The sequence below is a fragment of the Puma concolor genome, chromosome B1 (genome assembly GCF_028749965.1).
Source record: "Puma concolor isolate L17-30 chromosome B1, mPumCon1.1.hap2, whole genome shotgun sequence".
In the NCBI taxonomy this organism is placed as follows: domain Eukaryota; kingdom Metazoa; phylum Chordata; class Mammalia; order Carnivora; family Felidae; genus Puma; species Puma concolor.
Genome location: NC_141670.1, coordinates 201,030,504 through 201,045,790, shown reverse-complemented (window position 1 = coordinate 201,045,790; position 15,287 = coordinate 201,030,504). Strand labels below are relative to the sequence as shown.

Sequence of the window (15,287 nt, the reverse complement as noted above, 5' to 3'; positions counted from 1 at the left end):
TAACCTTCACCTGCAACAGCAGAGAGCCAAGAAAACAAGAGGAAAGTTCTTCAAAATTTGCTTAGGCAGACAAAATAAGGAACAACACAGAAACCTACAGAAGCTGTTAAAATCATTCTTTTCTGTACAGAATTTTGTAGATTCATAACAGACAGTGAGAGAAATAAGGTACGTTCAGCAAATTGTTTTTCTGTATGATTTGGCTTTTAGCAATGTGACCTTGGATGTGTTGACTTTTGATGAATTAACTTCCAGCAAATTGTTTCGCTTCCTGCATGGCCAGTGGGTGGAGGGGTGGACATAGGAAGTTAGTGTCGTATGTTGACATCATCTAAATAATCAGGTCTTTGACATTTCCCCCAAATCTCCCTTTACCATTGCATCTGTCTTGTTATCAAATGCTCCTCAACGTATCCTGGCTTGCATGTGCCATATCCTCCCGGTGGGACCCTGGCCTCTCTCACTTGTGAGAATCTCCCTCAGGGGCAGACTGTGTGTGTGTGTGTGTGTGTGTGTGTGTGAGAGAGAGAGAGAGAGAGAGAGAGAGAGAGAGCATTCTATCTTCAGGCCTGGAAGGATGCCTGCTCCCAAGTATGCACTCAAAAACTATTTGTGAGATGGGTGAATGAATGAAATATATGTATTTCTCTCTAAAATGAGAGTCCATAATTGTCACCTCTTGCCTATTCTATGGCTACAACTTCTGGAGAGACTGTAAAATGGTCCCAGTTCTTTGCAGCCTCTCCCGTGAGAGGCAAAGTCGCTCTCTCCACCTCCTGGTTCTGGGCTGGCCCTCGTTACCTGTTTTATCCAAAAGTGACACTGAGTTCTAAGCCTGGGCCTCACGAGGTTTTGCACACTTCTGGTCTTGTAGCTTTTACCCATCACATGAACAAGCCAGGCTAGTCAGGTGGATGGGGACGGATGTGTGGCCAGGTCACCCTTCTCAATGACAGACCAGTGGTCTGTGTAGCTGGGTTAGCTGGCGTCCAGCCAACCCGCCAGCCAAGCACAGACATGTGAGGGCCCGCACAGCAAAACTACCACGGTGACCTACAGACTTGGAGCAGTAAACGGTCACACGTGGTCCCCTAGGTTTGGGGGTATTTGTTCTCTCATTTTGCCTGTCTTTGTGATTTCCCTATCTGAGGGGATTTCTCTTACTTATGCTATTACATTTGATTTTCTCCTGTTAATCTGTCTCGTGTCAATTTGATTCTTACTCCAGCTGGAAGGACCTTAAAGGAGACAGGAGTTCTTGCTCCCTCTATCGAAGGTCTTAAGAACCCAGGCTCTGGAGTCACACAACCTGAACTACAATCTTGGCTCATCAGCTGTGTGACTTTTGGGAAAACACTCAACGTCTCTGGGCTTCAGCTTCCTATCCAACCCCACCCCCACTCCCATGATAGTTTCTTTTACTTTCCCTGAAATTGCCTCTAATCCTGGGCTCCAAGCTCCTGGGCGGGACACTTCTTATTCCTCTTTGTGCTCCCAGAGATGAATGCACTGCTCAAAAAGACTTCACGAATCCCCGTCTCCGTCTGCAGCATGCGTTCTCAGCTGGGGTAAAAATTGGTTCTCAGTTGGTAAAAAAAAAAAAAAAAAAATTGGTAAAAAAAAAAATGCATTCTCAGCTGGGGTCTCAGCTCGGGTAAAAATCGGTTCTCGGGGGTGAGAGTGGCAGCAAAAAATCTGAAGTATCGCAATGGTTTGTGCAGATTCAAAGTTCAGTTTTACCCGACACAATCTTGTTTCTTTGCATTTAATTCTCTTCTTAGGGAGAAATTGATTTCAATGAAAATTCGCCTATCCCGCGCTTGCTCAGGCTGGGGGGTCGGCCGCAGCCTCCCCCTACTTGTGCTGCTGAGGCACCTGCACCTTTTCTGCCGAGTCCCTTCGCCATGCCCACACCTCTGCAAACAGGCCATTCATCCAGGTCCCTTTAAATTCCCAGCTCCCAGTACCTTCCTGTTGGACCTTGACCTAATTTCAAGCTTATGTAATAGTTAAGTGTTTACAGGGTAGTTTTCAGAAGGGCATCTCCCAAATCCTACGTGGTACCGGGCGTGGAGGCTGGGTCTCCGGCTGGCACTGGGACTGCTACGAATTGGGACTGGGACTCACAACCCTCCAGTTAGAGCCCACCATCTGTGTGAACACACTGTAGGGACGTGGATGTGTCCTGAGCAATGACGGCTACGTGTTTAACCCGGGTTCGTGAGGCATTCTCATTTAACTGTCATGAAGCCAGGTTCAAAAGTGAGGGCCACACACTGATTTGGCGTCAGGATCTCTCTCTTGATTTGTAGGTCTGTTTTAATGTAGACACACGCATTTCTCCTACCCAGTGAATTCTGCATGGTTAGAAAATTAATTTCCTTGTCATTCTGTTTTGCACATAGTTTCCTAACTTCCGAGGGGAACTGAGTCATCTGATTTGACCCCATGGAAGCTCTGGACCGCTTAATGCAAGTGGGTGGGTCATCGTCTTTCCAGATCCAACCAATGTGATAGGTAGGGGAGTCCTTTTTCCCTGCCCACACGCACCCATCAGGCATTCGTACGTCCCCATCAGGGTTGCTCTAGCTTTCTGGAGCGTTCAGTTCCTAAACTGTACCTTCCAAGCGCAGTGACCATACTCAGTGTTTCTGGGTAGATGGCGGTGTGTCTGTCCTCCCCACCAGCACCGAAACCGGCCTTAGAGAGTTTAACTTCATGCCAGGCACAGAGCCCCAGCAGCTAAGATTTTTCACACCGTAATTGACGTGCTTTGGAGACATCTCCTTTTCCTCAAAGATAAGCTCTTTTATGGTGCCTCATTTATTAGCTGTCTCGGCCACTGCCTTGGGGTTATGCGCACAAATAAAATATGTAGCAGGAAACCGCCTTCCCTGTTTCTGTCTTGCCTTGCACCTAATTTCAATTCCCTGTCAAGCCTCCTTGAATTGATTTGCTCATCACAGAAGCTGCCCCAGGCAAACGCCTGCTTTCTTTCCTGGGGGGATGATCCATTTCCCTTAATCCTGGAGGGGCAGCCTCAAATGGGGAGTCACACAGCCCTTTATCTCTCAGCATTTCTGAGCCACAATTTCCCAGCGCGGTTCCTCTTGGGATCCGCTCCCTCCTGTCCACTGAAGATGATCTCCTGACCCAAATGGCAGCCTCCCTTGGGTAATTTCCCTGGGGCTTAAGCTGTACATTGTTGATGTGAGTTCAAGAGAAGTTTCTAAAGCCTGGCCAATCTCGTAGCTAAACTAGTGGCTAGCGGGTGAGGCCTGGCTGCTGGGGAACACGGTGGGGCTTGGGGAGCAGAGGATAGGAGCCCACACTGATATGGAATTAGGGAGGGCAGACGGACCTCCCTTTAGGGAGACTCCCAGATGCTGAGGGAAGAGCTTACGGTCGAAACTGCCAGAAACTCAGCAGGCTCTGTGATTTGAAGAAAACCAGTGAAATCGACACTGCGGTAGGAAGAGTGAGGACTTGGGACAAAACACAAGACAAAGCTTAGCAGTTTGGGTCAGGAATGCACTTCAGGTTTGTGGATCGTCCCAGTTAGCCTATCTGTGAAGGAGACGGGGAGAAGACGTCCACTGAGATAAAACATCAACATTCATTGTTCTTGCTGGGAAAACAGCTGTCATGGAAGAAGGTAACCCAAAAACACTACAATCACACTATGAAACCGAAAGCTTCCCCTCAGTGGCTGCACTTGTCCTGTGTGTGCACACCTGCATACGTGAGTGTGCACATGTGCGTACTTGTGTGCATGTGTACACGTGGTGCATGTGTGTAGATGCGCATGTTGTGTGTGCATGTGCACATATATGTAAATGTGTGCGCGCATATGCATGCACACGCACCTGTGTGTACTCGTGTGCATGTATGCATGCGTGTGCACGTGTGTATACGTATGTGCCTGTGTGTGTATTGCACATGTGCTCACATGGCTCTGCATGTATGTGCACGAACATGTACACATATGCACCTGCGTGTGTATGTATGTGCACATGTGTGCATGCATGGAAACGTGGGTATGCACATGTGTGTACCTGTGTGCGTGTATGCATGTGAATGCTGATTTTCGATTAAGAGGTTGAGAGAGGCTCCCCCAGGCCCGATGTCTGATTTTCATTCCAGCCTATAAGCCCCGTGGGAGCAGAGGCCGTCCTTCTGGTCTGCGCCCCGGTGTTTCCAGGGCTAGTGGGGAGCCTCTGGCTGCCCCCCTGCAGGGGTTCCCGTGAGAATGCTGACCACACAGGGAGCAAAGGGGGACCCCATAGGACTGAGCACGTTTACCCGCTGAATCTGCTTTAACTGCAATGTGTGCTCCTTGTGGCCCTCCAGTCAATTTGCTGCCCCGCCTGGAAGGTCCCTCCAATCACCGCCACAACGTGGTGAGGGTGTGTGTGCCCGGGTGTGTGCACACACACGTGCAGGCCTAATGCCCTCTGCCAGCCGTTCCACAGCCCATTCTGCCACCTCCCTATAACATACTGCTGTCCTGAACAGGGGACAGATGCTGTCTGTCCACCAACGTGACAGGACAGGGAGCTTGACACCCGTGAAAAGCAGCAACACAAAGGGAGAAACAGAAATTCAGTTCTATTTGTTCTGATAGAAACACACTGTTGTTTTCATCCACATACAAGCCAAAACAAGGAACCACAGCCACACCCGCCAGACGGATGTGCACAACTGTCAGACCTGCCCTGAAGCCCTTCTCAGCCCCAGCGTGGCCTCTGGTGGGGGCCCCTGAGCACACAGACACAGAGCCAGGGAAAGGCAGGGCCATTTTATAGATGGGGACACTGAGGCCCAAGGAGAGAAGAGGACTTGTCCCATAGGGAAATGGCAGAGTGGAGGCTGGAAGTGTGTCCTGGGCACATGGAGGCTCAGAACGCTCCAGACTCCACCCTCAGGCAGCTCCAGTATAAGGTGGTGGCTGGGGTCCTGGGAGTCGGGCGAGTCCAACAAAGCTCTCTGCATGCAAGTCGTTCCCATCCCTGCCTCCTCTAGAGCTGCCACGAGCCCAGACGAGTCAGCACGCATCAAGTACTTGGCCACGTCTGGCACATCCCCAGTGATCAGCAAATCTTGGACATTACTATTATCACTATTATTATTGTTATATCTTCCACGCTAAGTGGTCACTTCTCTGTGGGCACAGACCGTAACTTGAGTATCTCCCATTCAGCCCAAGCTAGCGCATCTGGCTCAGAGCTCTTGCAACTGTTATTGTAGCTGTGACGCTGCTCTACGTTATCAGTCACCCCACTCTGGGCGAGCCTGTTACCAGCTAGCTACCATCTGTGGGATGGAAAGGAAGGTCATCATTGCATTCAAATGGGTAGGGAAGTCTCTCTTGCCCTCCACTCTCAGGTGGGCCTTGCCCCTCGCTCCCATCTGTACAACGAGAACACCCCAGCTCGGTGGCGGCGGTGAGGAAGGAGGCGCTTCTTACCTGGCCCGCTGCAGAAGGAGGCTATGATGGCCAGAATGCACACGATACTCAGGTATGGGATCCAGGGGGCGTGGTCCTGCGAGAGAGCAGGGGTGTGGGCAGGGGTGTGGGCAGCGGTGCAAACAGGACCTGGGTTCCCAGCCCAGCTCCTCCTTGATCTATCTGTGTGACCTTGGGCGGGTCACTTTACATCTCTGAGCTCTGACAGGTATGAGATAAGTTAACTGGTGTCATTCAGTATGTTTAGATGGGCTGTCACCTGTCGGGCAGGGTTGGGGTGGCTTGGCGCTGGGTGTGGAAAGATGTACAGGAAATTGCCCCTGTGCTAGGAGACTGGATGGTTGATAAGCAGAACATGGTGTCACCAGTGCTGGGACATGGGGAGCATGGGAGGAAGGAAGGGTCAGGGCACCCGAGTCCAATCTAGAGAGATTCAGGGATGGGAGGAGAGTGTGTTCACCTCTGAAGGCTGAGCCCGGGTCACACAAGAGGAAAAGGAAAGGATAAAAAGTTTCAGGAGATGGTTGTACGTTAGCAATGCCACAGAGGCACAGGAGAGTACAGCACAGGGGTAAGCAACAAACTTTCAGAGTGGAGGGTGGGGGTAAAGAGAAGAGAGAGCAGCCCTTCCATGTCCAAGTCTATCAGCTCTTGCTGAAGGAGGATCTAGAATTGAGAAGAGCATTGTGAGGTCTTGCACACTGCATGGCTCACTACTGCACTAAGTTACCATCCATTCATCCATCCACCCATTCCTCCATCCATCATCCACCCATATATCCATCCATCTATCATCTTTCCATCCATCTATCATCTATCCAACCACCCATTCATCCAACTACCATCCATCCACACCTTCTTCCATCCATTTATCACCTATCCATCCACCCATTCATCCATCTATCCATCCATATATTCATCCACCCATCCATAATCCATCCATCCATCCATCCATCCATCCATCCATCCAACCACCTACCCACATATCCATCCATCCATCCATCCATCCATCCATCCATCCATCCATCTATCCACACATCCATCTATCCATCCATCCATCTATCAATCCATCTACCCATCCATAATCTATCCATCCATCCATCCATCCATCCATCCACCCACCCACATATCCATCCATCCATCCATCCATCCATCCATCCATCCATCCATCAATCCATCCACACATCCATCCATCCATCTATCCATCCATCAATCCATTCACACATCCATCTATCCATCCATCCATCCATCATCCATCCATCCATCCATCATCCATCCACCCATTCATCATCTATCCATCCATCCGTGCGTCCATCTATCCATCATCTTTCCATCCATCCATCAACCCGCACATTCATCCATCCGTCCATCTATCCAACCACCCATTCATCTAACCATCATCCATCCACACCTTCTTCCATCCATCTATCCCTCCATCTATCATCCATCCATCCATCCATCCATCCACACCTTCTTCGATCCATGTATCATCTATCTGTCCATGCATCCATCCACCCATTCATCCATCCATCCATCCATCCATCCATCCATCCATCCATCCAACCACCTACCCACATATCCATCCATCCATCCATCCATCCATCCATCTATCCACACATCCATCTATCCATCCATCCATCAATCCATCTACCCATCCATAATCTATCCATCCATCCATCCACCTACCCACATATCCATCCATCCATCCATCCATCTATCCACATATCCATCTATCCATCCATCCATCTATCAATCCATCTACCCATCCATAATCTATCCATCCATCCATCCACCTACCCACATATCCATCCATCCATCCATCCATCCATCCATCCACCCATTCATCCATCTATCCATCCATATATTCATCCACCCATCCATAATCTATCCATCCATCCATCCATCCATCCATCCATCCATCCAACCACCTACCCACATATCCATCCATCCATCTATCCACACATCCATCTATCCATCCATCAATCCATCCACACATCCACCTATCCATCTATCCATCCATCAATCCATTCACACATCCATCTATCCATCCATCCATCATCCATCCATCCATCCATCCATCCACCCATTCATCATCTATCCATCCATCCATGCATCCATCTATCCATCATCTTTCCATCCATCCATCAACCCACATATTCATCCATCCATCCATCTATCCAACCACCCATTCATCTAACCATCATCCATCCACACCTTCTTCCATCCATCTATCCCTCCATCTATCATCCATCCATCCATCCATCCATCCATCCATCCACACCTTCTTCGATCCATGTATCATCTATCCATCCATGCATCCATCCACCCATTCATCCATCCATCCATACGTTCATCCACCTATCCATAATCTATCCATCGATTCATCCATCCATCCATCCACACACCCATCCATCCATCCATCCATCCATCATTCATCCACCCATCCATCCATCATCCATCCACCCATCCACTGATCACTATTCATCATCCATCCACCCATCACCCATCCACCCATCCACCCATTCATCCATCCACCCATCCATCCACCCATCCATCCACCCATACATACATACATCTATTCGTTTATTTGGCAGACTGTTCTTAGTTCCTCCTGAGTGGCATGCCCTGGGCTGGGAGGTAGGAATACAGAAATGACACAGGCATGGCGCTTACCCCCACAACTGCCTATTGGAAAAGAGAGATGAGTCAACAGGGAAAGCCAATCCTGTGTGATAAGTGATAGTGCAGGGTTGCCCCTGGGGTCCCTGGGAGCACAGAGAAGGTTGCCTCACTGAGACACTGGGTAAGGGAAGGCTTCCTAGAGGAAGAGGTATCCAAGGGGTATCCAGGTCTTCGTGGGTTTGGAAAGTGAGAGAAGCCAGGTGAGCAGAGGAGGTCCCAGGAAGAGGAAAGGGCAGTCTCTTTGGGGGCTGCTGGGAACAGGGCTGGCAGAGCAGGGAAAGGGGGACATGGGCAGATGAGGGCAGCCAAGCCAGGAAGAGCTCTGAAACCTTGTGGCATGAGGCCTAGAGGGCCCACGTGCTTCAGCAGCCCTTCCAGACATCTGACACAATGTCCCAGAACATCGCCCAACTGGTGAAGGAGCCAGCTTGGTCAGTCTGAGGGGCCTGCAAAAGCACCCTGTGCAGGACACCCCTGCTCTGGCAGCTGGGAAGCAGAGGTCACTGCCAGCACATCACCCCCAAGGGAGACGTGGCCACCTCCCGCCTGGTCAGCGTGCCCAGCAGCACGTCCTTTCTGTCTGTCAGGCACTGCCATGCTCACCTTGCCTTTTTCTAGAGGTTTTTGGGATATTAAGACATTTGGCAAATGATCAACACACGCAACTTTCCATCTAGGGATTCATTTTTGAAAAGTGCCCAGATTGGCTGACCACCGTGACCTGGCCTCACGCCTCCCTTGGCGCTAAGACAGGCAGTGCTCCGTCACTGCGTGCTGTCCTGAGCAGGGCAGGGGCAGAAGGAAACCCCACGATCCTGGAATCTCATCCCAGCTCTGCTATTTACTAGCTGTGGAACCTTGGGCAGCTTATTCATTAATATTTATGCCTCAGTTTCCTGTCTCCATAAAAGGGGAAAACACCACTCTCACCAGGATTAGGTACCTTCTCCGAGCCCCCGTCATGGTCGGGGGCCCTGCCGAGTACTCTAAGTGCATTTTCTCATTTAGTTCTCCTAACACCCCTGGGTATACGGAAAGCTCTCCCAGTTTAGAGATGGGGCCCTGAGGGCCAGAGCTCCTGCTGGAGCCCACGGGCACTTGTGGAAGTGTCTTATATGACAGTGCCTGCTGTGCTGTGTGGAAACATGGGAGCCAGAAGAGGCATCTGAGGGATCCTCTGGTCTCCTCTGTTCCACAGATGGGTTAACTGAGGCTCAGAGAGGGGACATATCTTGGCCGAGATCACACGGCTCATTAGAGGCAGCGACAGGACTGTCCATCCAGTCTCTGTCTCTGAGTCCAGGGCCCCTCACCAAACCTTCCTCCGCGAGGGCACCAGCTGCTTCTGAGCTGAGATGCTCCTCGGGAAGGCCGTTCTGCAAGAGGTGCCCGCCGGCCTCGCAAACTTCCCACGCCAAGGCCCCAGAGTACCGAAGCCGGAAGCCAGCTCCGTGCCAGTGTCCCTCAGGGTACGACGGGCGCGTGCTCTCACCTGCAGTGTCAATGTAACGGTGAGGATCCCAAAGAAGAGGGCCATCAGCCCAAAGCCGCCCATGAGGAGGGGTCTCCGTCCCAGGCGCTCAATGACCAAGCCCTAAGTCAGGATCAGAGAGAGGTGGTTATACTTCACTCCTAGCAGCAGGAGGAGGGGAACGTGGTGCCAGGAACCGGCACTGGGGCCAGGGTGAAAGGAGGCTTTGACCTTCAGACAGCCCCGTCACATTCTCCGAGGCCACAGCCAGAAAGGCCAAGGTCTTTATGAGAAAGGGAGGGAGAACAAAGTCACCATTCTTGAGCACCTACTGTGTGCCCACACGTTTCCCTTTCCTCCGAATCTTTCTTGTTAGGGAAGGATGGGCTCCTCGGCTAGCTGGTCTGCAAGAGGAAATGAGCGGATACGGTTGCCGTAGCCCTTTGCCCGCTCTTTGGAGCCAGCCTGCGGGCCAAAAGCAAGGGCTCTCCACCCCTTATGCCCCGTTTATAGTTTTTAGAGGGGCAGACTCCCAAGGCAGCGGCCCAGGGGTAAGAGCGGACAGAGAAGGTTCTGACGCTTTCCACTCTGCCGGTGCCCGGATGGGTCAGTTTCATTCTGGGGTGTGATACCAGGAAGCCCACGTGACTGTGGCTCCTGAAGCCGTGTCCTCGGGCCCAGCTTCCCACAGCTAGGACTGTCATTGACGTCTATCCGGCTGGCCCCTGTGTCTACCTCTCCACTGGGTAAAGGCAGGGCTCTTCAGTGAGCTCCTCTAATTGCTAACGACCCTGAAAAACAGTCATGTAGCTGAGTTTCAGAAACAGGCAGACTTGGGCTTATATTCTGGGTTGCTGGCTTTCCAGATGTGTAAGCTTTGGCATATGACTCCCCTTCCCAGAGCCCCAGGGCCTTTATCTGTGCAAGGAGGTCCAAAATACCCTACAACAAGGCTGCCTGGAAGGGGTGGGTGCTTAAATAAGCGGCTGCATTCAAAACACGGAACAAGTCTTCCAATTTGTCAAGTGCCTTCCCTCCTCTTTCTTCCCCCGTCTCATTGCACAGAAAGAGCACACTGAAGGTCAGACAGGTGAGGTAACTCAGTGGCTGTGATGACACAGCCAGTAAGAAAGAGATAGAGAGAGAAACAGAGAGGGCTGGGGGAGGGGAGTATTGAATTAAGGGCGTCTGAATAAAAATGCACAACTTTTCTCCACTGGGCAATCAGGCAAGGCTTCCTGGAGAAGGTAACAGTGGCGGTAGCTCGTCAGGCAGAGGGACCAGTGGGTCAAGTGAGCCATCTGGTTTGGATAAGGGAAAGGAATGCCACCGCTGGGGGCCATGAAACCGGAACAGGTGCTCCTGTCCGCCAGCTTCAGATGACAGTTCAAAAGCCAGAGCATCAGACTGAACAGTCCCAATCCTGCCTCAAAGCCTGAAGGAGTGTTTCTGCGGGAAACCCCAAAACTCCTCTTTTTTCCTCTTTCCTCACACCCTACTCTGAGGAGGGCGGGTGATAAAAAGGCTTCTGGGTGAGCTCTCCTGGAGCCGGCAAGGGCTGTTGGCCACTCAGCCAAGCACACACCAAAGGTGGGCAGGCATAGCCCCAGGCTGGCTGGGTGCTTGGTATGAACACTGAGGGGACTGGGGAGGGGGGCTCTGGCTCAGAAAGTCAGTGGCCTGGGAGGAAACGTCCTTGGCTGACGGCCACATGTCTCAAAAACATCTACAACTTCCTTTCCGGAAGCCCCTCCCTCTGCGGCCTAGGAAGGCAAGGCTGACCCAAGCGCCTCAACTTGGCCTCCTTGACACCTGACCCATCAGAGCAGAGCACAGGTGGCATCCAGATGTGCATGGACCTGAAATGGGCAGACCTGGCTTCAAGTCCTGGCTCTGCACCCAGGACAGGGGGCTCAGTTTCTGGAAGCCTCGGTTTCCCCACCTGACAAACGGAAGTGGTAATACTGTCTTTGCAGCATAGCTACGCAATCAGAGGCCAAGAACTCACGGTGTCTGAATTAGGCGCGGGAACCACAGAGGCTTCCAGCAAATGGCAGATAATACATCCTTGCAGTCAAGGGGGGGACCGGGTCTGGTCCCAGCTCCTGCCTCTAACTGGCCACGTGGCCTTGAGACAGCCAGTCACCCTTCTGTGTCTTCCTCGCTCCTTTTTTCTGATGCCGATGGGTTAGCGTGTGATGACCTCTGCCTGAGTGCCTGTGATGTGCCAGATGCTGCATTAAGCGCTTATCAGGCATCAACTTATTTAACTCTCACAGCAATTTTATGAAGTAGGACCGATTATTTGTCAGATTTTACAGGTAAAGAAACTGAGACACAGAGGTTTTGGGAACTTGTCCAAGGTCACGTGGCTGGTAGGAGGCACAGCTGGGATCATCTACAAAGTCTTTTCTGGTTCTTGAGACATTACAATTTTCCAAACTAGAAACAGACCAAGCCCCCACTTTGTAATAGCTTCCTGTGGCACCTGGATGTATAGCACCTGTTCCCTGACCCCTCCTTCCTCACTTGAAGAACGGGAGCTTCGTTATTTCCCAGAACCTAGGAGAGCACACCTGGCAGGTACTGAGCCAGTGTCTGCTGATTGAGTGAAGGTTTATCTTTGTAAGGCAGGTACGACAGTTCACATATTGCAGAAAAGGACGATGAGGACAGTAAGATCACTCAGTGGGAAGTTAGGCCCAGTGAGACCCCTGGAGAAAGCAAAGATCAGTGCTTGCTGAGAAAGTTCTAGAGAGAAAGAAGGGCCAGCATCTAAGTCATCTCTCCTCCCCAAACCCTCATGAGTTGGGTCCCACCAAAGGGGAGGTCCTGATACGGGCTGCCAGGGCGGGAGGAACAGGTGCAGGGAAACCGGGCCCCTGGGTGGCGGGTGGGCTGGGGGATGGGGAACGTTAGAGACACCTGCGATCAGAGATTCTGGGATGTGTCAAAAGTCACACAGAGCTACTCAGAGGTAAGGAAGTGTAATACATGCTCCCTCACACTGCAGGGATGGCTGAAAAATATCCCTACCCTTGGATTCAGTCATTCACCTTCTGGGTATTTATCCCAAGGAGATAGACATTGGGTGGGAGGCTCACGGACAAAGACCTTCAATTGTAGTGTAATTTATACGAATGAGGAAATAGAAACCATCTAGAAGTCTACCAAGAAGTGAATCGGCTCAATAAATACCGGAATATCCTGATGATAATTACAGAATTCACGTATTTTAGAAGAATTTTAAAGAACAGAAAAATCATGAGGTTACACCTCTGAGGGGAAAGAGCAGGGCACAGAGCTGCACCTTGCATATACTCATGTATTCAGTTTTGTAAGTCGCGATTCTATTGAATATGAAAATATGTAAAAAATATGTAAAATATGTAAAATATGTAAAAACAGCTTATAATGGCTAACTCTGGTTGGGGGGAATAGGTGGTTATTATTTTTTCTTGTTAGTTTTTCAGTCTTTTCCAAGTTTCCTACAATAAGCTTTCCTTTTTTTTAAAAAAAATTAATGTTTATTTACTTTTGCGAGAGACAGAGGCAGAGTGCGAGCAGGGGAGGGGCAGAGAGAGAAGGAGACACAGAATATGAAACAGGCTCCAGGGTCTGAGCTGTCAGCAGAGCTCGACACGGGGCTCAAACCCACAAACCGTGAGATCATGACCTGAGCCGAAGTCGGACACTTAACTGACTGAGCCACCCAGGCGCCCCTACAATAAGCCTTTTCTACTTAAAAAAAAAAAAGTCTAAGAAACAGACTTAGCTAAAGCATTGGAGACACAAACCCCTCTGCCCTGAGTCACAAATTGTTACTCTTCCCCATCACCAGTGATTTCCAATACCCACATGTGTAAATCTTCACCGTGTAGAATGTTTCTATTACAATCTCAGGATGGCATCGCCATTCTTAGAGTTAACACGACAGAGCCCACAATTCAGCTGGCATGAAGACGAAGGCAGCCCATAGGTAGAATGTGTGACAACGTTATCTCCTTGGGTTAAGCGCCCAGTGACAGAGCACTGAAACGACGACAGGAATTACCATGACGAGAATCAGTCACTGCAAGACACAGGGCACTGAAGTTGCTGCCTTGAGATTAACACGTGTTGCATTGTTATGCTGTGATTAATGTATGCTTGGCACTGACGTTAGCGTTTCTTTTTTCTTTTTCTTTTTTTGGTTTGTTTTAGTTTCTCCTAAGGCACCACCAACAATTTCAATGTCAGCAAGTGTGCCCCCAATACAAACCAGTGCAGAACCACTGTCTTACATCATGATGCCAACAACCAAGTGCTCTGGGGTCGGAGTGGAGCATCTGGTTGTTTCGCTTTCCTAAAGTCTCCTGATGAACCAGTAACTGAAGCCAAGGTAGAGCTGGAAACACCATCACTGATTCAGAAACAGTCTCTCAAGATGTCTAGGAAGACACCAAGGAAACAGCTGTGAAAGCGAAAGACCTAAAAACAACTCTGTCCATCCTAGTGGGAAAACCAATCAGCCTGCAGGGCTCCTTCCTTCAAAATCTCTGCCTCTTTTAAATCGTTTTAATGTGCAGCCTGTTGAAAGGGATTAGGGTAAACACGGTATTTCCACTCAGCATTAAAATCATTAGTGAAAACATTAACTCAAGATGAACAGTGGCTTCTGAAAGTTACTGATGTCAGCTGGGGATGGACTGTCATCCTCCAAGAAATCCCTTCTGGGGACTCCTGACCCACGGAGTCATTCAGCCGTTCAGCAGCCATTTACTCAGCGCTGACTGCCCACCCACAGTGCTAGGATGCTGGTGGAATAATAATGAGAATGTTTTTGTGGTTGTTGTTGTATTTAAACTGCATTTAAAAAAAATATTTATTTTTGAGAGACAGAGCACAAATGGGGGAGGGGAAGAGATAGAAGGAGACGTAGGATCTAAAGCAGGCTCCAGGCTCCAAGCTGTCAGCACAGAGCCCAACGGGCGCTCCAACTCACAAACCGTGAGATCATGACCTGAGCTGAAGTCGGATGCTTAACCGGCTGAGCCACCCAGGCACCCCTGTTGTTAGTATTTACAAATCAACTATAGGGGTACCTGGGTGGCTCAGTCAGTTGAATATCTGACGTCAGCTCAGGTCATGATTTTGCAGTTTGTGAGTTCAAGCCTCACATTGGGCTCGCTGCTGCCAGTGCAGAGCCTGCTTTGGATCCTCTGCCCCCAACTCCCACCCCCCCCCCACACCGCCCCCCCATCTCTGCCCCTCCCCCACTTGTGCTCTCTCAAAAATAAATAAACATTTAAAAAATCAGCTGTATTGATTTAGATTAAGGTCTTAGATTCAATAAAACGTACCAACTTTAATTGTGCAGTTTGGTATGTTTTCACAAATTTATACACCTATAAAGCCGTGACCACATCAAGATACAGAACATTTCCATCACTCTAAAGTACCCTTGTGCCCCTTTCTCTAGCTGCAAGCAACCACTGATGTGCTTTCCGTGACTCTAGATCAGAGTAGACTAGATTAGGTTAGAATTCCACATTGGTGATCACTGCTCTTTTGAGATTCATCCCTGTTGTATATATTATTCCCTTTTAGTGCTGAGAAGTATTCCATTGAATGGATATACCACAGTGTGTTTCTCCATTCAACATTTGATGGACATTTGGGTTGTTT

At 50.0% G+C, this 15,287-nt stretch overlaps 1 protein-coding gene across 9 annotated transcripts in view; it reads right to left on the bottom strand.

The window, feature by feature from the left end:
* SLC2A9 (solute carrier family 2 member 9) overlaps nucleotides 1-15,287 on the bottom strand; it is a 262,594-nt gene that overhangs the window by 60,272 nt on the left and 187,035 nt on the right. For 6 of the 9 annotated variants that reach the window (XM_025921820.2, XM_086705450.1, XM_086705451.1 and 3 more), the window contains 2 exons: nucleotides 9,642-9,743; nucleotides 5,468-5,543 (listed from right to left, as the gene is read on the bottom strand). The exons of 2 other annotated variants lie outside the window; for them this stretch is intronic. In XM_025921820.2, coding sequence (XP_025777605.1) covers nucleotides 5,468-5,543; nucleotides 9,642-9,743 — 178 coding nt within the window. Of the gene's footprint in view, nucleotides 1-4,591; nucleotides 5,314-5,467; nucleotides 5,544-9,641; nucleotides 9,744-15,287 lie in introns of those variants that run through there. One more of the 9 variants, XM_086705453.1, reaches the window with a different exon arrangement.